Here is a 22,540-nt window from a genome sequence, read left to right as displayed (position 1 = left end):
GTAACTTCAGGGACCGTCTTTTGGAATTTGCAGGAGAGCATTAAATAGCTCTTCTGGAGTCTACAAGGAGAGTTGTATAGAGCATTTACAATAGAATGTAAGGAGAGAATGGTCAACTAAGGAGAGCTAAAAATCACTCTCATCAAAAAGTCCCTGAACTAATAATTACCTATTTTCTGTCAACAGGTTGGTATGGTTGAGACCATCCCTGGTCTGATTAATGCTATCAGGATGATACATAGTATTTCTAGATTCTACAACACTTCAGAGAGAATGACATCACTCTTTGTTAAGGTAAGTGTCACATCCACCAATGCCACAGTGGGGTACATACACCCGGGGTATTGGGTAATTTTATTCACAATTAAAAAAAAAAATCAGATAAGGCGACGAAAAAAGAAAACCCTGTTCTACAGACACGACTGACCCAGATTTTCAAAAATTTGGGAAACAATTTTTTCATGTACAAATGAATGCCGACCCAAACTTTGAAAATATCACAAACAATTTTTTTTGTAGTTCCCCAAATTGCAAAAAATGACAGAATTTGTCGATTTTTGTGGTCATTTTGAAAAAAAGGCCCGGCCAACTGACCCTACTTGAAAGGTCCATCTGCTCATAGAACAAGGTGGCGTTTTTTCGTCACCTAATAGCCATATTTTACCTTACTGTAGCCAACATTTGTGAAAAATGTCCAAAATTTTGGGAAGGTTGTTAAATTTGGCCGAATATTTATCCTTATCCTTACTGTAGATCTTAATAACATCCTCTAACCATATACCCTAAACATACTTTGTGAAGTAATTTTAAACATTTTGTGAAGTAATTTTAAAATGAAATGCATTAAAAAAATTTAATTTGTAATAGTAAACCTAAAATTGTGTGTCTGGTTTTATGTTATGTGTGTATTTATAACATAAACATGATTATCTTCGTCTCCAAATCAAGGTTACCAACCAGATGATCACAGCTTGCAAGTCATACATCACTGAGGATGGTCTGATGAGCATCTGGGAACAGCCCACTGAGGAACTGATCCCTAAGTTACAAGCCTGTATCAAACTCAATCATGAGTACCAGAAATGTTTTCAGAAGACCAAGCAGAAGTTGGAATCATCCCCACAAGAACGTCAGTTTGAGTTCTCCGAGATGTACATCTTTGGAAAGTTCGATACCTTTGAGAGACGACTGACCAAGATCATTGATATGTTTGATACGATAGAGATGTTTTCACATCTCTCGGATACCAGAATTGAAGGTGAGTATCCCCTAGGGATGAAATCAAAAGTCGACCAGCTGTTTATCGCCGGTTCCGTCCGGTTCCATCTGGTTTCCATTGTTTAGAACAATAGAAACTGAATGGAACCATCCGTCAACCGCCGGTCGAGTTTTGATTTCATCCCCTAACAGAAAAAACTTACATGTTTTCCCCAAGAGGTTCGAAAATATATACAAGTACTCATATCTGGTAAAGTCTTCATGCCTCAAAAGCTTCTATCTGGTTTGAAACCTTTGCACAATTACTTGTTCATGGTGCAAAAATTAAAAACATTTTTGTTTGTTTTTATTTGTAATCATTTCAAAAGTTGACTTACATATTAAGAAACAGTTTTGAGCATTTTTTGTGCAATATGAAAAGAGATGCTGGATGGAAGATGTAACTTTTACACAAATTGATCACGTGTATGAGCTTTTCGTATGGATAAGTAGGCTCTCATTATTAAACTGATGTTAATGATTTTGATGGGCGCATGGTGATGCATTAAAGAGCACGAAAATCACGAAATTAATGTACTATGAAATGTCTCTTGCAGTGAGTCTATTATTTTAGTTTAAATCAAATCTGTATCCTTGATTTTTAATATTTTAAAGCTGCAAAATGTTGATACCCCATCAAAATCATTGATCTATGAGTATGATAAAATCCAAATTGTGCATTGTTTGCATTACAGGAATGGAGATGATGGCTAATCGCTTTACTGTGATCTATACATCCATGAAGAAGAAAGCTTACGACCCATTGGATCAAAGAAAGGCCGAATATGATTCAGATTATGCAGAATTCAAGAATTCTATCAATGAATTACAGGTATGTAGAAGGGAAATATGTTTTTAGTTAGCCATGTGCATACAAGATATTGTGATTTCCACATGAGTTTAAATTGTTTACTTACTTACTTGCTTATTTCGGGTGGTTTTCCCAAACCACAACAGCTTTCCATATCCTCCTGTCCTGCATCGCCGTTCCCAGGTTGGATGCTTCTAGTCCAGTGCCCTGCTTGAGTACATCTACATATGTAAGGGGTGGTCTACCAGGGTTTCTTGTTCCATGTTTTGGTGTCCAGGATTGGGTAAAATAACCCTATAAAACCTGTTACTGTCAGTTTAATATGAAGGAACAGTTAATAGTTACGTGAGTAAATCGCAAGGATATGTTTGGTCTGAAAGCAGACTCATTGACAAATTATTGGATATGATTATCAGAGAAAATGCATTGCCAGATGGATGTAGACCTTTGCTTGAACAGAAGTATCTCTATAGAATTACCAATGCAGATAATGTGTCTGTCTTGTAACAGTGAAATGGTGTATTATAATAGCGCAGTTTCTACATGATGAAGCATAGTAATGCGTATGGGTATTCTTGTTCAAAATGCTGGCATGTACAGTTTTCCTGTGCATAAGTTGTGATAAGGCAGCACACAAATATCTGTTTTGAATATATTGATGTGTGGCAGAGGACAGCAGCAGTTCAAAGCAGGTCTATTATAAGCAACATTGAGGGAAATTGTTTTAGTATGCTTTTTTAAGTTTTTACTTTTTGATATCGTAATTATGTCACATATTGTGGACCAAAATAACATCAATATCATGTGTGAAAAAAAAATTCAAGTATTTTGGTGTTATATTTAATTCTCGGATATGATATGTACAAATTGAAACTACAGAGTGCATCTACAAACATTTCACATGCATATGTGACCATCCACCACAAAGCCAGTGTAAAGTCACCAGTGCTTATTCAGAGATATAGGCCAATAAGCATTATAGAAATAAATCGAAAACAAAGAATTCCATGAGCAAAGTTGATTTTTGAGCACCTATTTCCCAGGCAGTTATGACAAGTGATATATATCATTCTAAAGCTTGCTTAATGTAGATTTCAACTGTTTAATAACTAAGATAACTGCGACTTTACACTGGATTCGTCGTGGATGGTCACATATGATGTTGTAAGTTATACATGACTCAAAAAAATTAGCCAATCACACTATTTGTTACTAAGCAGCTGGTTGCCAAGGTCGGAGCTTTTGCAAAGTATGCACGTTACACACATTTACGAAGATACAAAGCTCTGCACGTACACTTCTGTCCGAAAATTAAAAATAGCAACAGTAAAGGAACGTGACATACGGATGACTACAAAGGATGAAGTTCTTGGCTTAAGGCCAGAGTAATGGAAGACACATTCGTTCACGCCCGAATTTGAGATTTCTTGATATTTATCAACACTAAGATGTATTCTTTCACTTGAAACTGATAAAATACAACTTGCTAATATTTACTCGTATTTTTGCTTGATTTGTTTCACTCTTTTCAACTCTAAAAAGTCACATGGCTCAAGACAGCTTAGTAAATTGGCGGGAAATAATGAGTCAGAAATGCTGAATGCGAAATATTTTGATTACGCTACGATTCGCTTAGCGTGATGTGGCGCAACTCTGCATGCGTATGTCCAACGCAGTCTAGGCGCATTCGGTTTGTTGTTCACGCCAACAAATGTGGTGTAAACAAAACAAAAATTTGCAGTCAAAATGCCACTTAGATTTTTTAATTATTTTGAATTTTGGCGCAGTGAAAGCAGACATTATAAATTAATTGGTGCAAAAGATGCATATTTAGACCATGCACCAGATACAGCTTTACAAGCGTGAAAGTCTTACCGCTTTTAAAATATAAGGACGTTTTGTGCATAATTTTGACATTTTTTACTAAAACATCGATTTCTCAGAGTTCACTTTTGACAATATTGCACGATTTTTGTGACAAGATAACTCGAAAAATATGCAAGCAAAAGGTAAACTTTTGCACTATCGTTTAGAGTACATCAAAGCCTAGGGAAGGTTTTCTCATTTTTTCAAAATATTTGTTTTAAACAAAAATATACACCATTCTGTGCAATTTTAGCTTAATAGAGTGACAAAATTGCTTTTTTCTATGTTTTTTCAATATTTGAAAAAAGAGACGAATTTCAAAAAATAAAAAACCTTCCCTAAGTTCATGTCTCTTCTTTATAAAAAGCTAACTGAATTTTTTGTACTCCGAACGGATTTTTTTCTAAGTTGTCACAAAAAAATTGGGGTAAAAAAGTGAATTTTTGTGATTTTTTCAAAAACTCGAGATTTTGACTCATTTCCTTTCCAAAAATGTATAGTTTTATATACTTTTGACATACAATTCAGAAATAATGATGCTCGAAAAGGTCCATGTTCTCTCCCATTACACTGGCCTTAAGTGCTTAGTTTGAGTGGGAGTGGCTCCAAATGTTGTTGCTGTGTAGGTGGGGTGTGAAAAAGTCAATTTTAGGGAGGGGATCTGAAGATGAGCAATTATCAATGACTTTTTACAGGGAGGGAGGAAGAGGTAAATGCCCCAATGCTTTCCTATTTGCATTATGAAATGGTTAGATAAGTTAATGCTCAAGTGCCCATTACAACAGAAATGCAATTGGATTGACTCAATGTTCCAGGTCAAATATAAAACATGTTTTTATTTGTATTGATTTTCTTCAGGCACAAATCAAGACCTTCATGGACAACATGTTTGATAAGATCTACAATGTCCCAAGAGCACTGCAACTGATCAAAAAATTTGAAAGGTAAGTCAGCCAAGATGTAAAATAGAGAGTTTCTGTTGGAAAACAAACAAAGGAACAAATGTGACATTATGCATACAGCCACATCAAAATGATACAGTCGTTGGAAAAACACTTTTGTAATATGAATAATGGAATGGGGCAACTGTGTTGATCATCAAACATGGTTACCTGATCTGATTATTACCAATTTCGTTTTAAATAGATTTGAAAAATATCTTTCAGAGAAAATTTCTATCTCAAATTATTTTGTGAAAGCATAACTGTGTCGTTTTGATTTGGCCAATACAAATGATTAAAACTAAAGGCTTTCAATGACAATAAATGCATGAGACTTGTAATGTATGGAGAGCATTCCATCTGATATGTAAATTTGTCAATGTAATTTTAATCAGGATATCCTGCTGAAAAAAATGAAATGATTTGAACATTTGATGTAATTCCTTCATTTCTTCTCGCCTTTAGATTGAACCTGAAGAGTCTCATGATCCCAGAAAAGTACGGTCTCATCCTCCAACGCTTTGGTCGTGAAATAGAAAACACATCCAAGAACTACCAACGAAACAAAAATGAGCCACCAGTTGCTCGCGATTTACCGCCTATAGCAGGCAAGATCATGTGGGCCCGTCAGATGTTCCGTCGCATTCAGGAACCGATGGAGACCTTCCAACAGCGCCCTCAATTACTCCAAGGTGCAGAGGCGAAGAAGATAATCAAGAACTACAACAAGTTGGCTAAAGTGTTGATGGAGTTTGAAGTACTGTATCACAGAGCATGGCTTAGACAGGTAGGATGTTATTTGAATACATCATATAGAAAATAGAGCCTGTATGAGGGTATGAGGTGGAGAAGGGAGGACCTTTGTAAACACAAAACCTAATTGGGCAATTGCATGATCTCAGCTCTTATGTATTAGATGACAACCTTATGTCATCACAAGTATTGATACCATGGAACATGCTTGTAGATTCATGTGTACACAGCAAGTGCAACTGAAGATGTGCAGTTGTAAGGCACCAGAGCCAAATTTGATTGATCTTTGGATCGATCGTCGATGCTACTTCGATGCTTATTATTAATAAACTATCAACTAATTAATCAGAAGTAATGATAAAATTGCACTGTACAATGCATTACGTACAAATATTAAATGTTATAACAATTAACAATAGCTAATTCATTGATATTTCATAAATAATAAGGGTCAACCAAGCATCGATGTTCGATCAAAAGATCAAACTAATTTGTCTCTATTGCCTAAACAAGTTTCTTTTGTTTTAGAATAAGGGAATTTTTCATGACAGTAACCCAAATTTTGGAAAATAAAATGATTTATAGTTATTAATATAATATTTAACTAAGAATGAGAATAAACGATAGTCAAGTAATGCTGCAAGAATACTTGATGTTAAAATGCTAAGAGCAAGTCATTAATTGGAAATGTGTGATCAAACCATATGATATTCAGTAAGTAATTATGGTTGAATAAAGTGGCCAAGTAACTTTGTATACATTTTTATCATTTCTTCTAAACAGGTTGAAGCCATCAAATCAGGACTGCATGCATCACTGTTAGTCCGACACCCAGAGACAAATGAACTGTATGTGAACTTTGACCCTCAAATTCTGACCCTGATCCGTGAAACTGAATGCATGTCAAGACTTGGTCTGGACATTCCTATTGCTGCTAGAGCACTCAGACAGAAACAGGGCATGTTCAAAGAGCACTTCAACAAACTGCAGGTAGGTTAGATTCTCCTTAAAGACTTTATTTCATGCGAAATTTAATTAAAATCATTTGAACAAAAAACATGTATTTGGCTAAAATTTTGATCTTTCAAAGAAGAGGTTCTTGACCAATCCTTGCTTACGGATGTATTTCATGTTTAAGTAGAAAGATATTGAGGTCCCTGTGGTGAGGCAAAAAATATGTTTAAAAGGTGAAGCAAAAAAGGTGTCATAATTAGGTTGTTTTTTCATATTTTGACATATACTTAAAGAACCACAACATCTGTTGAGCTGAAATGCATAATTTAAGTTTCTTAACGGCTCTACAATAAGAATCATGTTTAATTTTTCTCACTGCCAATATAAGTTGGCCTATTCCAGTTGAAATCCATACATCTCCTTATGAAGACATGACCTTAATCTTCAGCATAGGGAGTGTGATTTTCAAATGGGGTTACCTGAATGGGTGACTCCATTTGAAATCTACACCCCCTGTGTGGGAGATTAAGGTCATTGCATCCACAGGGGGTATATGGATATCAACAGGAATAGCTCATTTGAAGAAGGTGTATTATCTGTTCCAGCTCCAGTGACACCTCAATAATTTCCTTGCACCTTTGAATGTATTGTAATAGGTATCGGGATTTTACATTGAAAACCAATATAATGCTGCTGTAGTGCTAGTATTAACAAGTAAATCAACACCTGTCCCTCCTGTGAATATATCTTACCCAAGAAAATATGGTGTCAATGGAGCTGGAAGAGATAGGCCTAATAGTCAATGAAAGCCTAGAGTTACTGGTCAGCATTGCTTCATGCCTTCTGTTTGCCCCGAGATCTGACTGTAGCAACTGATAATCATCAACAAATAGCCCTATTCTGCCCTTATATCTGAACTTGTGTGTTTGTATTTCAGATGTTACTTGAAGAAGACCAGCGAGTCCGCAGTAAAATCCTGCCTGTATTTGAGCCGTTAATGACCCCACATATTGGCAAGATTGATAAAACTATTGAACCTGGATTATCTGAACTCTCATGGACCAGTATGAACATACAATCCTACATTGATGAAGTGTATCAAGAACTTGGTATGTACAGTATATAATAATGTGAATGTCATAATTTCCAAATGAGGTTGCAACTTTGTAATTTGACACAATTTTTAGGAGCTTGTATTGTATCACAATATACCACAGTAAGAGTAGCATCCTGTTGAGTATATCTAACTTAAAGCAATATTGTAACATATTTGCTACTTAATATTTTAGTAGCTTATCCCCAAAATTTGAATTCATTCCGATTTTGCGTTTGCGAGTTATGCATGGTTATGTGTATTACACTACTCCATAGGTCACTGTGTTGTAATTTTGTTTTGTTAACCAGAATGTAGAACATAATTCAAATTTGAAAATATTTTTTTTAAACAAATAAATCTACAACAAGAAATTTTGGGAATAAACATTATGCAGCCAGCGGTTTCCAGTGGTATAAAAATCTCAACTTTTTTTAGGAAAGTGGGAGATGAGACTGTGGATCACGAAATGTCCCTTTAACACCTAGCTAACAAATTCTGTGGATGAAATTATTTCACTTAGTAATTATTTCTTACCAAGTTATGAAAAGAAATTATGTGTCAATGTTTGTGGCAATTCACTTGTGTGTGTATTTACAATTTCATGTGACAGGTGAGTTGGAGTTGCTGATGGATCGCGCCAATGAGCTCTGTGAATTCCGTATCAATTCAGTCCTTTCTGAGATGAGTAACACCATGCTATGTCAACTTCCTGAAGATGAGCCGTGGACCATTGACAACTTTCTCCTGAGAACACAGGTAAGTCATTTTATCTATTATGTATGTGTGTTTTAGCTCTGTGAATTCTCTTGTTAATTCTATCCTTATTAAGATGAGTAACATTATGTTTTCTGTCCGACGATGAGCCTGTAAAAGTTTTTTCCAGATTAATATTTTTTCCGTCTCAATATCTGAAAGTTATAATAAAACATGTAATATATCGAAATAAAACATTTGCAGAGGTGTGGATGCCACAAAAGATGTAACGTGTGAAGCAATCGGCACCCAATCTGATCAAATGTTTTACAATTAAGTAACAAAAAATGCAAATAAATAAGTTCAAAGAAATTTCATGCGGTATATGATGAATACAATAACAACTTAAGATTAAGTAGATAAGACAAGTTTAAAAAGTTAACAAGAAGAAAATCAAAACCTAGTAGGCCTAAATAACATAAAACTATAATCAATTGATAAGATGTGTTATGCATGAATAATGATAAAATGAGGTCCAATTCAATGTGAATTAGCTGTTAGATTATGGCATCATATTTTGTGACATTTATGAATATCTGTTTGGATCAGCTCATCCAGATAACACAAACAACATAACTTTCCTTTCAGTATCTGTATATTTGTTTGTGTCTTTCATTTTATGGGCTTGCCTAATATCTTTGTCAACTTGTTGTGGAGACTAGACATGAATTTTATACCAATCACATCTTATTTCTCTACTATTACAGGAGCTATGTAACAAAGGGACAGTGACTCTTCAAATCAAGAGTACTCAAGTAGAGGAGGCTGCCAATGAACTCATCAATATGCTGATGATTGAAGAAGAAGAAAATGAGGAGGAGGAGGAGCTGGAAAAAGATGTCACTGAAGAAAGTAAGTCGCTCTTTTTAAAGGGTTTTTTTTGTGATTTTAGCATCATCTTTTTAGTGTATGGTTCAATAGAAATCCACAAAAAATGATTATTTCCAAACTTTATTCGGATATTGAATTTGGGACAGTGCTCCATAGCCAACTGTGTTGTAAGTTTGGGCTGTCAAAAGACGGAAAATACAAATTGGATGATATCTTTGTCAAATGACCGAATCTGCAAGAAAGTTTATGCATACAAACATGTAGTCCCAGGTTTCTGATGGCATAAAAATCTCAACTTTTTTGGAGTAAGGAGGGATGAGGCTTTGGATCACAGAGTGTCCCTTTAAATTCCAGGATAAGAAGACCACTCAACATTTGAAAATGGCTTATTTACAAGATTAAAAATTACATGTCAGATCAGTATTTTGATGATATTTTAAATCACTGTGAAGTTCATAACATAAAGTAGTGCACACATGTAACAATCCAGTTCTTGCACAAGTCAACATTCAAGTGCCATATGTTCTTAGCAGTGATAATTACATGTTAAATATTAATCAAACATGGTGTCCAATATGATCATCATCAGAGTCTTAGTCTCGCTGATGAAAGATGGAGTAACCATCTGAAATTTCTGAGAGTTAGGAATAACTTTTGTGTGTTTGGATTAAAAGTTTCAAACTTTAATCAAGATGTCCAATAGTATATTTTTATACTAAGTAAAATTGACCAAATATCCTAACCTACTTATTAACAGATGGTGAAAAGAAAAGACAATCAAGCCCCACCCCATCTCGTCACAGTTTACGTAGCGCCTCACGTAGCCAAGGCAGTGCCAAGTCTCGAGCCCAATCAGCGGCAGCCATGAATGCTGCTAAGAAGAAACGAGAGATGCGTGAAAACATTGAAGAGGCTGCGCAAGAGTTGCTGGCTCATTTCAATCATCGCAATCTGGATGCGCTTCTTAAAGTGTGCCGCTACTCTCTGGATTCTATCAGGAAAAGGGTGACTTCAAGTTCACTTGTCAACTATCGTGGTGAGTTTTGTTGTTGTTGTTGTTGTTGTCATTGTTGTTGTTGTTGTTGAAAATTGTCAAGGCTATTGCTGTTGTTGCTGCTGTTAGTGTTATTTATAGCTTTGACTCAACTGTTTGAGTGCTTTCATCATTCACCTTGCTGGATAATCTAATGTCAAGAATCTTTTCTGCTTATATTTGGATGTCAGAAAGCATATTTGTAATGTAGTCCAAATATGAAAAGCGTAGTCCGAACATGAAACACAGTTCAAGGAGAACTGAATGGGTGACTCCATTTGAAATCTACACACCCTGAGTGGAACATTAAGGTCATTTCTTCCATATGGGGTGTATTGATTTCAAGGAGAATAGCCCAGTGGCTAATCTAAATTACAGATAATCAAACCCACGTTTACAATGTAGTAAACTTTAGCAAAATATTTTCGCATTCATATTTTATATGGACTTTTGGTGTAGTTGATATCCTTACTTATAACACTAGTTATAAAGTGTTTCATATTTCAACAAAATGAGTACACCATTTAAAATAATAAGAAAGAAATGATTGAGATGATTAAAACTGAATTTGTTTCAACAGATGTGGCACAGAAGAAAGAAAGCCGAGGAGATTGTCCATTCTTCCGATGCAGCGTGACATTGACTATACCAAATATTACCATGCAACCAGCATTAGATGAAGTACAACAAGCTGTTAATAAATCAGCACAGTTGGTATTGGGCGTGGCCAAGGGCGTGGCACTCTGGAGCAGAGAGAGGAAATCAAAGGTAAGAGTACCATATGGCAATCCTGTTTTAGGGGCATAGATTATTGTGCATATTTTTAGGGTTAAGATTTTGTTAGGATTAAGCATCAGAATCAGGGTTACAGTTATGGTAATAGTTAGGGTTAATCTGGATTTGCGGTTTGCAGGTTGCAAAATAATTTATGCCCCTAATTTAAACCAAGGAGCACCTAACATGTTAGATCGCTCCAGAGTCATCAAAAATAAAATCAATACGAATAAAAAGTGCTAATTGAAAAGATCTTCAAGATTTTCCTCAAGCATTCCATATTCTAAAACAGAAAGCTTTTATCAGTACATTTAGGTTAGGGTTCTTTGGTAAGCTTCTAGTTTGAGTACAAGACAATAGCATTTTAAAACCCAGCAGGAAAAACCAAACAGATGAAATGTTTTTTAACAAAATTAATTTTGTGATTTGAATTAGGACAAGCAGGAGGCTGACATGAGAGCTGCAGCATTGAGTGATGGAGGTCGCCGTAGTAGTATCGCAAGTACAGCAGCTTCAGAGAGCTCTCGCAGTGACATCACATCACGCAAAGGAGGTATGTATTATTAAATACTTGGTTAAGGGCTTTTGATGCAAACTTGTAAACAAATTTCCCATAACACTTTGCACAGTGTATACAAGGTATGGCAAAACTAACCTCTTCTAATCAGAAGTGGTAAAGTGTATTTTACTGAAATAGAATTCTTTCCTGATACAAAATCAAAATTTTGCTAACATGTGAATTCTGACTGTCCATTTAACCCTTATTTGAAGCTGTGTCTTTCTTGGGATGGGGAATTAATGTGTGAAAATCTATTTTATGCTTCAATATTCAACTTTGTGTATACCTATCTAACAATATACTTTTTTTCAGGACGTGATGATGGCGCTGCAAGCACTATCATGCCTCTTATTCACAGCAAGAACTATTTCAAGAATGTCAGTGAGAACAAGGAAATTGCAAAACTGGTGTCACTACTGTCTACCTGTGTCAACTCTACTAAGAAGGTCAGTAACATAATTGTAACCTAAAAACAGCATTTTTGCAGGTATATGTAAGAGCTTTGGTTGGTTCTTGCTAGATGAGTGTATGAAATTGTTTTTAAAACATTTTCATGACCTTTATATATAACTTGTCTTTTAATATGTTATCAAAACGTTTTGACCAAAACCAAAAAATGTTTGTAAACGTTTATAACATTTTAAAAACATTTTTGTGTTTACTGGGTTTGCAATAGTAATAGAACTTCTTTTCTATTATTTGAACTCTACAGGAAGTAAGCACAGCATTGGAGAAGTTTTCCAAATACCATCCCATCTGGCAGAAAGAACGTCAAGAAACACTGGATGAATTCCTTGCTCAGGATCCAAAACTGAATGACTTCCAATTTATGATCATACACTACAGAGAGACAGAGGAAGAGATCACAGCTGAACCAGAGTTCTATAATGTGGGAGCAATTGCTTTGTTTACAGGTGAATATAAGATAGTTGGATCTGGTTGTTGCGATTGGGCTATTTCATCATAAACATCATAGACATCATAAAACTTCATAACTTTAAAACCAATTATGCAAGACCATTTTATGTTTTCAGTATATGTTTGTGTGAAGAAGGTAATAATTATAGTAACTCATTTGTCAAAAATGCCTCCTTTGGCCTCCATGGACCAAATCCTGTCACATAGGCCTATGTCATACATTTCAAAGCATGAAAACAGTGATAAATAGCCATCTTTCAAGTGACCTGCAAAACATTACATGTGGTCTTTGTCCAAAAGCTAATAATAAAGATAACTAAAAATTGCAAATGAAAGTAACAGTACCAAATTTTCAGCACTCATCAATTTTTGTACCAAACTTTCAGAGTAACCATCTGATTTGAGATAAACTGACAATTGACTTCATTCACAACTGATGATGGACTTGTAAATATTGGTGTTTCTAGATTTTCAAATCATAGCCAAAAGTTCTTACCCCTGCCTGTTTTTATGACTCTTGATTCAAACCAGCTAGTAATGAAATAAGCTTACCCGAAACTTTATTTGTGTTTGTGTGTGTCACAAAAAGGCAAGCTCTGTGTTTGATAACAATCCTTTACGAATTACGACATGTTGCATTGCAATTTTACCAACAAATCATCTAAATTGCTTAATTAACCAAAATTATTTTCCTTTTTTTCAGTACTTGATGTAAAAGATTTCTGCACTTGCTAATAAAAATGCATTACTTTTTTTACTTTACAGAGCAACTGAAGCTAGGCTTGACCACAGAAGCGAAAGCGTGGCAGGTTGCTTTTGGCAAAATCTGCAATGAGAAGTATCGCAATCAGATGGAAGAAATCTTTGAGTTCATTGAGGATGTTGGAAAGCGTCTCACTCGACCAATCAAAGATCTGGATGATATCCGTATAGCCATGAAAGCGCTGTCTGAAGTCAGAGAGAACGAGATCAGGATTGATATGGAAATTGGACCTATTGAGGTATGATGTATTTCAGACTATATTACTTTGTTGAATATTTTGTATGTTTTATATTTGGTGGAAAACAGGCAATTTGTATTTTATGGAAATAGTTTTATGCAGCTAAGTAAAATGATTCATTTTAGGAATTACAAGAGTTATATGTTAAGATTTAATTTAAATCTGGTCAACCAGACATACCTATTTTTGACGGACGAACCGACATTGCGACTGAAACCTTCAGTCTTGATCTCCAGCTGGGTTGTGATGCAAATGACCTTAATATGGCTTCATATTGTCTCATTTCAGACCAACCCATTCACTCTATAACCTGTAACAACAGCGATGTCTGAAATTTGAAAATCTTCATATTGTTACTTAGTCGTACTTGACTCAAGGCCAAAATCACCTTTTACCCGAACTCACACGAATGCACAACACAAATACACTGTTTGATTAAGCTAACATAATCTAAGTCTTTAATTGAAAACAAAGTATGCTTGGTACATATAACAACAATATACACTAAAATCACACAATCAGTTTTACTCTATCGGTACTTAACCAGCGGTCTTCTTGTTGGTGATTCTAGAGTTCTTGCAATGTTCTGGACGACTGATGTAATATATCCTTATTCACTTGTCCTGCGAAAATCAGCGAAGTCCATAGTACACTTGCATTATTTTATAAATCCTTGCGTATAAAATCCTCATACGAAAATGATGATGCTTCCTCCAATCTCCTTTGCGCTGCTATCTCCACAAATATATCTCCTTGCGCTGCTTTCTCCACAAATATATCTCCTTGCGCTGCTTTCTCCAAAAATGGTGTTTCTTTCACCAATCCCTCTTTTTCCAGGGAACAGGTTTCTTTAACACAGCTCCACTGTTTTTTTTGACAGATGCGTTGCCTTCACAAACCCAGCAAACTCCAGCAATTTGACAGAAGAACTTTTAATCCTTTGATGAGGAAGAGCACTTTTGTGTGCTCGCTGTCTTCTTCGTTGCTGTATTAAAATTAGCTCAATTATTGGCTATATAAACTGGTTAAAACGCTTCTTTTTTGAAGCACGAAGACCATCACACACATGTGGAGTTTCTCAATCTCCCACGGCATTCTGTCATACATTTTCAGTCATAATAAAGGCTATGACCGCCTGTCAGATCTGTATCCAGATGCTAATAATCGTAACATTTTTCATAAAGTCCTTCACAATCCGCAGAAGACCCTCTATGTCTTACTTTGGTCCATTTTCGTAGCTTTGAAATAACCATATTTCCAGCTTGTCGGCGAAAATATCCATCCATCTCCATCGCTCAGAGGCTGTTTTAAATAGCACTGTAGGAAACTCATGATCTCCATGGCCACACTCGGTAATACTTCTTGAGTATCCTGATTTTAACTGGTTAACATTAAATACTCTCTTTTTGAGAGCTGTATCTACATCCATTCACATTACAATCATATCGATACAGGTCTGCCTAGAATTATTGCAAACATGATGTTTTGAAGCTTCCTGTGGGTATTTCCCACTATTATGTCATTTCTTTCTTTACAGTCTCAGGGATTTCCCCTTGACATAAATAGTCTTGATAAATGATGTTGTTATTGCATTCATCTGGGTTTTCCCCTAGATGTAATAATAAACAACTATTGCATGATTAGAACGGTAACTTCCCCTAGTTCATGAAACACAATTATACAGGGTACATCACAATATTAATAGGGATTCATAACCTGCAAATTTCAGGAATGACTGTGATGAATGACAATGCACCATCCTTTTTATAATCATTGTTTGAAATCGTTTGGCTTTGTTTGCGGCTTCAGTAAAACCCTGATGATTTTACACAAGAACCTCACAGGAAATGGTGGGCAGATATTTATTCTAGTGACAAACTGCAACTGACTGTTAATACCACCAAATATGTTGATTATGCATGTTTTTTTGCCCATTTACAGATGATGCTTGGGCCCTTGGATGCCCTCCCTTAACCCACTTGTGAGTAAGTTATGAGCTCAAAATTCATTATTTTACACTTATTATTATTCCAATTTTGCTTCCATCACAGGAATCCTACGCCTTGCTGAACAAGTTTGAGTTACTGGTTGCCAAAGAAGATGCAGAACGTGTGGATACCTTGCGTTACACATGGGAGAGGCTATCGGCCAATTCTGTGGAGGTTATTAATAACTTGATAACCATCCAACCTGAATTCAAGGGAGAGTTGGTGGAGAATGTTAAAACATTCACTGTGGATTGTGACACATTCTACAGCGGTTATAGAGAGGTTAGTTGAATTATTTGTTTACTTGATTGTAAATGATATTGTTAACAAACATGCTGCAGAATAAATGTTTCATTCTCTTGTGACAGTCTCAGATATTTCTTCACCTCACATAGTCAAAAAAGAACTGAAATTCCAAATTAATAAGGGATGGCTTTAAAACTCTTCTCCCAATGCCTTTGCAAAATGGGCGATCAAGCCTGGTTGCAATTATTTTGAACAATATAACATGTTTAAACTACCCGTTATGTCATGATGCAGGTGGTGGACTGGCAGTTTAGTTTTTAAGCCCTCCCTCAGACTCTTCAGTCAGGTCTCGAACAGAAACGTTATTGATAATTGTTAGAGAGTTGTTGTTGAGCATCATATTTTCTGTACCAGTGATTTATAGTACTCTCTTGCTTGCTGATATTGGAGTTTAATGAAAAAATATTGTTTTTTATATGGTGCGTTACATTAAGTTAAGCTAGATAAAGTTACATTTTACGCGCGTATGTTAATTTAACATTATGATAAGTTTAAGGCATAATATATTGATCTTAGTATGTACAAATTTGTATGTAATGTAACATCAACTTGTAGTACTGATGAAGTATTATTCCCCGTTGATAACAATGTCTGCCTGACCCCACAGAATGGCCCCATGGTACCAGGCCTTGCACCCAAGGAAGCCAGTGATCGCCTTCTTATCTTCCAAAACCAATTTGATAACCTCTTCCGCAAGTACCAGACATACACTGGAGGAGAGGAACTCTTTGGGTTACAAGTCTCAGACTATCCAGAACTTCTGCAGGTGAGAAAACATTTGTTCTTATCTGTGTATTTTTATGGAAAAGTGAAGAAAATAAGATATAATATGATTAGAAAATAATTATAATATATATACACTCACACACACACCCTAATATAATCTAAAACAGTAAAAGTGTAAAGTACTACATTGTAATACAAAATTACTGTACACATGCATCACAGAATGGTATCTGACCAATATTAATACAGAAACTACAACATTTTTTTCGTAGCAATATGGTATTTAATACTATGTTTGGTTTGGACATATGATGTAATAGAACAGAACTCTATAACACATACCCTAACCCTTAACCTGATGCTTATTCTTTTTAGACTTGCAGAAATTTAATATAAAGTCTTTCCACCTACGTATAACTTTTTTTTTATAAAACATTAGCATAAGCATCACCCTATACTAAAAGGTGTGATAATTGTAATTATATTAACAGATCAAAAAGGAGTTGAATCTACTACAGAAGTTGTATGGGCTGTACAATGATGTCATTGATAGAGTCAATGGTTACTATGATATCCTATGGGTGGATGTAGACATTGAAAAGATCAATCAAGAACTTATTGAGTTCCAGAATAGGTAAGGGAAAGGCGTTATCTTCATTGATGACCATTTGTAAGTTTGAAATTGTTTAGGTTGCATAATAATTTCTTTCAAGTTTTGTTCAATCTTTGTGTTCAGTAATTTCACAATTGATAATTTTTTGCACTTTGTGATAACAATTTTTAATGCAGTGTCTACTCTTTATGAATCAGTGATGTAGCATCAGTCATCCTAGGGGGGGGGGCGTGCACCGACCATGATTAGAGGATACCAAGCCTGATTGGGGGGTACAAGCCATTTTTCAGCAATTTTTCTATCGATTGGGGGCCATTGAGGGGCATGTGCCCCTATGACTCTATGCCTCTGTTATGAATAAAAGTATTGACTAAATCTAAATGTGATTAATCTGTGCACCATGTTCATGCCAAATTGGATCTATGGAACATATTTTATATTCACATGTCATGTGTGTAATGTCATATGAAATATGCGTTTAGTCAGATAACCTGTTGATTGAGAAATTGAATGGATAAACACATATCCATTTAATATAAGTTTTTAAAGCCATAATGTATGATTTCCATCAAATTCTAATTTGTATTCTTAACTCAAAATGTTGAAATATTATTTGTAATAACTGTCAGGAAATGTTTCCGTCCATTTTGAGCCAAAAATAAAAGGTAAAGAGAGAGAAACCCCACTGGTTATTTTGGCTGTTTAAAATGGAGGTTCTGTGAGGGACTTTTAAAATATCTGAATATGTCATTATGTCAAAATTGCTCTGATGACCTACAAACAAATTTGGCTGATTCCATTTAGATGTAAGTTGGGACATGTGCAAACATTACAAATAAGCAAAAAAATCATGTTTGAAAAAAATAAACCAATTTCATATCTTGAGATTGTACATTATGACTTTAATGAAGGAATGATATTAATGCGCGAAGGTTTTTGCCAGAGAATTTAACATAGGCACAATTTCTGAAATGTATTATCCACATAATGTGTTTATCAATGTTATTGTTTGCAGTTGTTGTTGTTTACACACACACTAATCATTTGTTTACAATCAATTTGTTTACACACTCACTAATCATTTGTTTACAATCAATTTGTTGTTGAGTTTGATGTTTGTTTGAAAGCCGGATACTGCCTATGCAATACACAGGGACACCTGTTGCATTTTAGTGGAAGATGGCTAGTTTATTAACTAACATTACCGAGTGGATTGAAACCTTTTCCCTATGAGCACCACTACTTTTTTGCTGCTTCTCAAGTTGACAATGGGCTGTTCCACAAATTTTGCACTCTCCCCCATGAAGTTATTAAATGAAAAATATTCGTGATTTCCAACAGGTGGTTTTACCAAACTAATGTTTATTGCTACTCTTTACATTAACAGTGGCATTTCCCAGTCTAACATTTAGGGTGTATATTTGGGAATATACCTAAAACGTATCAAAACTATGTGATTCCCAATTGACATTGTTGGGTTTTTATGGTATTCTTTTGGAATTTTTATGATGAGAAATCTCATACAATATTGGATAATTTTTGGAATTGCCCAGTAACATCTTTGCATGTTTTTTGAGCTATTTGCAGCTATGTTTTAAATTATAAAACTGAAATGATACTTCAGACACTTGCAATGAACAGTTTAAATTCAACCAATGATGTAAACTGTTTTATGTTGCTTTGGAAAGAACAGTATAGGTCATTGGTCAAAAAAGAAATTGTTGATTGCAAACGACTGGAGTATAAGCTACAGGGTCACAGCTTATTCTGGGCATTTTTTTATTATTTTTAGTTCTAAACTAAGCTTCAGTAGAAGTTGCAACTTGAGAAGAAACAATATTAAATAACAAATCCCCTCCATTAGGAGTAATAATATTTATAACACTCCCCTTAAATTTGCATCTTTTGTGCACTGTAATATTTAGTAATAATGAAGTATGAACTGTTTGGTGTGGAATTGATTTTTTTTGTCTTTGTAGTGAGTGTTTTGATTTGATTTATTATAAAACTTTCTAAAATAACTCTATTGTTAGAAATTAATTTTGTCACCTAATTGTATTTATGAATGTTATGGTAATTTTTAGGATGAATTAATAATTAAAATATTTGTAAGTACATTATGCACACATTTAATCAGGCAGTTTTAAAAAAATCTATTTACTCTAGTTCCCATGAACATTTTTATACAAAGAAACTCTAAATAGATAAAAAATAATAGAGATAAAACAAAAATCAGGTCTCAACGACAGCAAAAATAGGATTGAATAAAATAGTGAAGTAAGAAGGCAGTCATTTGATCAATCATATTCTGATAAAAATGAAAATTTTGATCAAAAAAATAGAAAATGTTTTAATTCTTAATTTACTCATGTGTTTAGCCATTTTTATCATGTTTGATGAGACTCATTATAACCATTCATGTTTGTCTCCTATGTCTGCCTGTTTGTGGGTGTTCATGTGGGTGTATAGATATGTATGTTTCATAAATGTATGCATATGTATGACTGTTGTCACATTTGTATTCAATGTGTAATGGTCTTGTTATATTAATAGTAAATTTGCAATCATTATTATGTTTTGATGAATCCAAGTGTGCAAAAATATTGGATCCCAAACATAATAATGATTAATTTGGATGCCTTAAGCCCAATATTTATTGGTCTCGCTATGAGTTTGACAATATTGGACTAGACTATGTCTTGTCTAATATTTTAAAACTCATAGTTCGACCAATAAATATCATTCAATCCAATTTTATATCAAACTTAGGTCATATAACAGACACAGGCAAGACTTCTTGTAGCTGGGGCATCACTAAAGTGGATAGCATAGTTTGAATCAAACTTTTAAATACTTTGCAAATCAGTTAATAAATGATCAAATGATTGTGAAAGTAAACTATTTTTTGTTCGTATACATGAATACACTTGATTCATTATTATTCCATTCAAGAGTACTTTACAGTATTGTACTTGAAGTTAGTACATCACAAAAGAACTAACTTTTCTGAATGTTCATTTTTAAAGTGTGTAAACTGGTATTGGACTCTGTCATATTGACATAAGCTTAAAAAGTTACCTTTTCAGAGCCTGTATTGAGGAGTTACGGACATCACAGCATCTTCATTCAGTGTAGGTGACCGGAGGAGTGTAATCACTACGCTGAATGAAGATGCTGTGATGGCGTCGCAAGCTACGTCACTACGCAATACAGACTCTGAAAAGCTTATATAGTATCAACTTAGGTAATCAAACTAATAAAAAATGTGAGTTTGATGGGCAAAAATCCTAAATCCTAAAGCCTACTAAAGCAAATAATGTTACAAGTCCAATTAAAAAACAATAACCTATAATACAAACAACAAGTACTAGTAAAAAGATGCAGGTCAAAGTTTATCGTATCTTAAATTAGGCACAAATTTAGAAAAAGGTTTCAATCCTAAAATGGTATGTCCATGTTCTCTAAGATGTCGCAAGCTTCCACGTGCATTGAAGGAGTGGCCGGCCTTCAACGCCCTCAAGAAAACCATTGATGATTTCAATGAGACCTGTCCACTTCTGGAGCTGATGACCAACAAGGCCATGAAGACGCGGCATTGGCAACGTATGGCGGATACTACAGGACATGTGTTTGATATTGAGAATGAAGGATTCTGTCTTAAGAATATTATGGAGGCTCCTCTGCTGCAGAACAAAGAAGATATTGAGGTAAATATGAGATTTAGAGGCGAGATTTTCGACCAAATAAGTACTCTATATATCACTAAATACTGTTATTATCAAAACAAACAAATAAACTGGCCTCAAAAAGAAACTTATAATTTTTCACAAGGTCAGATCTTAAAATCTTCTCCATAAAAATGAACAAAAATTGCACACAGGATTACTTAAATACACATGTTAGTAACCAAGCAGTTGTTCAACTGACACAACAGCAAAATGCACTGAAAAATTATAAGTTTCTTTTTTGAGGTCAGTTTAGTTATAGGTTGAATATTGTATTGTATATTTTTCAGAATTAATTGCATAATACCCAATGAATCCATATTTAAGACTTAGTCACCTAATGACCCATATAAAAAAAGAATTTTGGGAATTATTTGCCTATTGAACATTTCCGCCATGAAGCAAGAAGAACCTCGAACTGGCATGACATGAAAGGAAGAATTACATAACTTAATGCAATGTTATATGACTGGTTCAATTCCCATTCATGCATGCTGCTAGATCGAGGTGGACGTCGGAACCATGCAATGGGTGAATAATGACCTTTTCTGATCACCTACCACTCAGTGATCACTTCTGTTGATGCATTATGTTTATTGCAGATTTTTATAAATAAACAAATCAAAAAATTAAAAAAAAATCTGAAAAATAGACCTCTTTTAAACACACATAATTAGTATCATATTGTGAAAGGGATGTCACTTTCTATGAAAAATCATGTGAAGTATAACATCGTCATTAACCTTTGTTGGCAGAATATATATTTTTGCTGTGAAAAAATTCATATTAAAGTTATCACTCAATCAATCAATCAATCAATCAATCAATCAATCAATCAATCATCAATCAATCATAATTTGTAGGATATCTGCATATCAGCTGTAAAAGAGAAAGACATTGAAGCCAAGCTGAAAACAGTGATTGCTGAATGGAGTGCAAGGGACATCATGTTTGCTAACTTCAAGAACAGGGGGGAGCTACTCCTGCGTGGAGACAATACCACTGAGATCATTGGACTACTTGAAGACAGCTTGATGGTTCTTGGTTCCCTCATGAGTAACAGGTGAGTACCCCTCGGTTTGTTTTTATAAAACTGAAGATTTTGTTCATAGTTTAAGATGTCGTTTTCCTTTCAGAATTCTCAATAATGATGTGAAATGCTTGAGAAGTCTTAGCTCCAAATTTGCTCACCAATAGCTTTGCATTCAAAGCTAGATTCCTGAGCTATCAAAACCTATTAGAAATTGGGGAAGAATGACACTGCGTAATGCAATGGAAGTTTAGAAACAAACACAGCCGATTGAGAAGGGTGCTCACATCAAAAATGTTGCTAAAACTTCCAACTGAATTTAAGACAATTCAAAAAAGGCAACTTTGCTTTCCAAAGTGACTCATCAAAATAACTTTGATCCAAATTCAAACATAAACAGAATATTTAACATGCACTGCACAAAATGTCAGTGCTTATGTACTGAAAAACAATAGCTTGACACGCTAGCTTTGAAGACACAGCTATCAGTGAGCAAATTCAAAGCTAGACATGAGAAGATATCTCATGGTAGGGGTTGGAATAAATGTTTAATATGTGTAATCTTAGTTTTACAGGTCTTGTGACTTGTACGTTCGCATGGAATA

At 34.8% G+C, this 22,540-nt stretch overlaps 1 protein-coding gene across 1 annotated transcript in view; it reads left to right on the top strand.

Annotated features, from left to right (window-relative positions):
• The window catches only part of LOC140135579 (dynein axonemal heavy chain 5-like), a 109,286-nt gene that overhangs the window by 24,074 nt on the left and 62,672 nt on the right, over positions 1-22,540 (top strand). The window contains 20 exon segments of the mRNA XM_072157120.1: positions 187-294; positions 949-1,258; positions 1,953-2,089; positions 4,793-4,878; positions 5,341-5,662; positions 6,412-6,618; positions 7,520-7,691; positions 8,289-8,434; positions 9,139-9,283; positions 10,020-10,298; positions 10,876-11,063; positions 11,505-11,622; positions 11,941-12,074; positions 12,341-12,542; positions 13,312-13,547; positions 15,599-15,817; positions 16,449-16,607; positions 17,059-17,201; positions 20,647-20,887; positions 21,769-21,968. Coding sequence (XP_072013221.1) covers positions 187-294; positions 949-1,258; positions 1,953-2,089; positions 4,793-4,878; positions 5,341-5,662; positions 6,412-6,618; positions 7,520-7,691; positions 8,289-8,434; positions 9,139-9,283; positions 10,020-10,298; positions 10,876-11,063; positions 11,505-11,622; positions 11,941-12,074; positions 12,341-12,542; positions 13,312-13,547; positions 15,599-15,817; positions 16,449-16,607; positions 17,059-17,201; positions 20,647-20,887; positions 21,769-21,968 — 3,752 coding nt within the window.

This window comes from Amphiura filiformis, chromosome 16 (genome assembly GCF_039555335.1).
Source record: "Amphiura filiformis chromosome 16, Afil_fr2py, whole genome shotgun sequence".
NCBI lineage: Eukaryota > Metazoa > Echinodermata > Ophiuroidea > Amphilepidida > Amphiuridae > Amphiura > Amphiura filiformis.
This window is presented reverse-complemented; position numbering and strand designations above follow the sequence as displayed.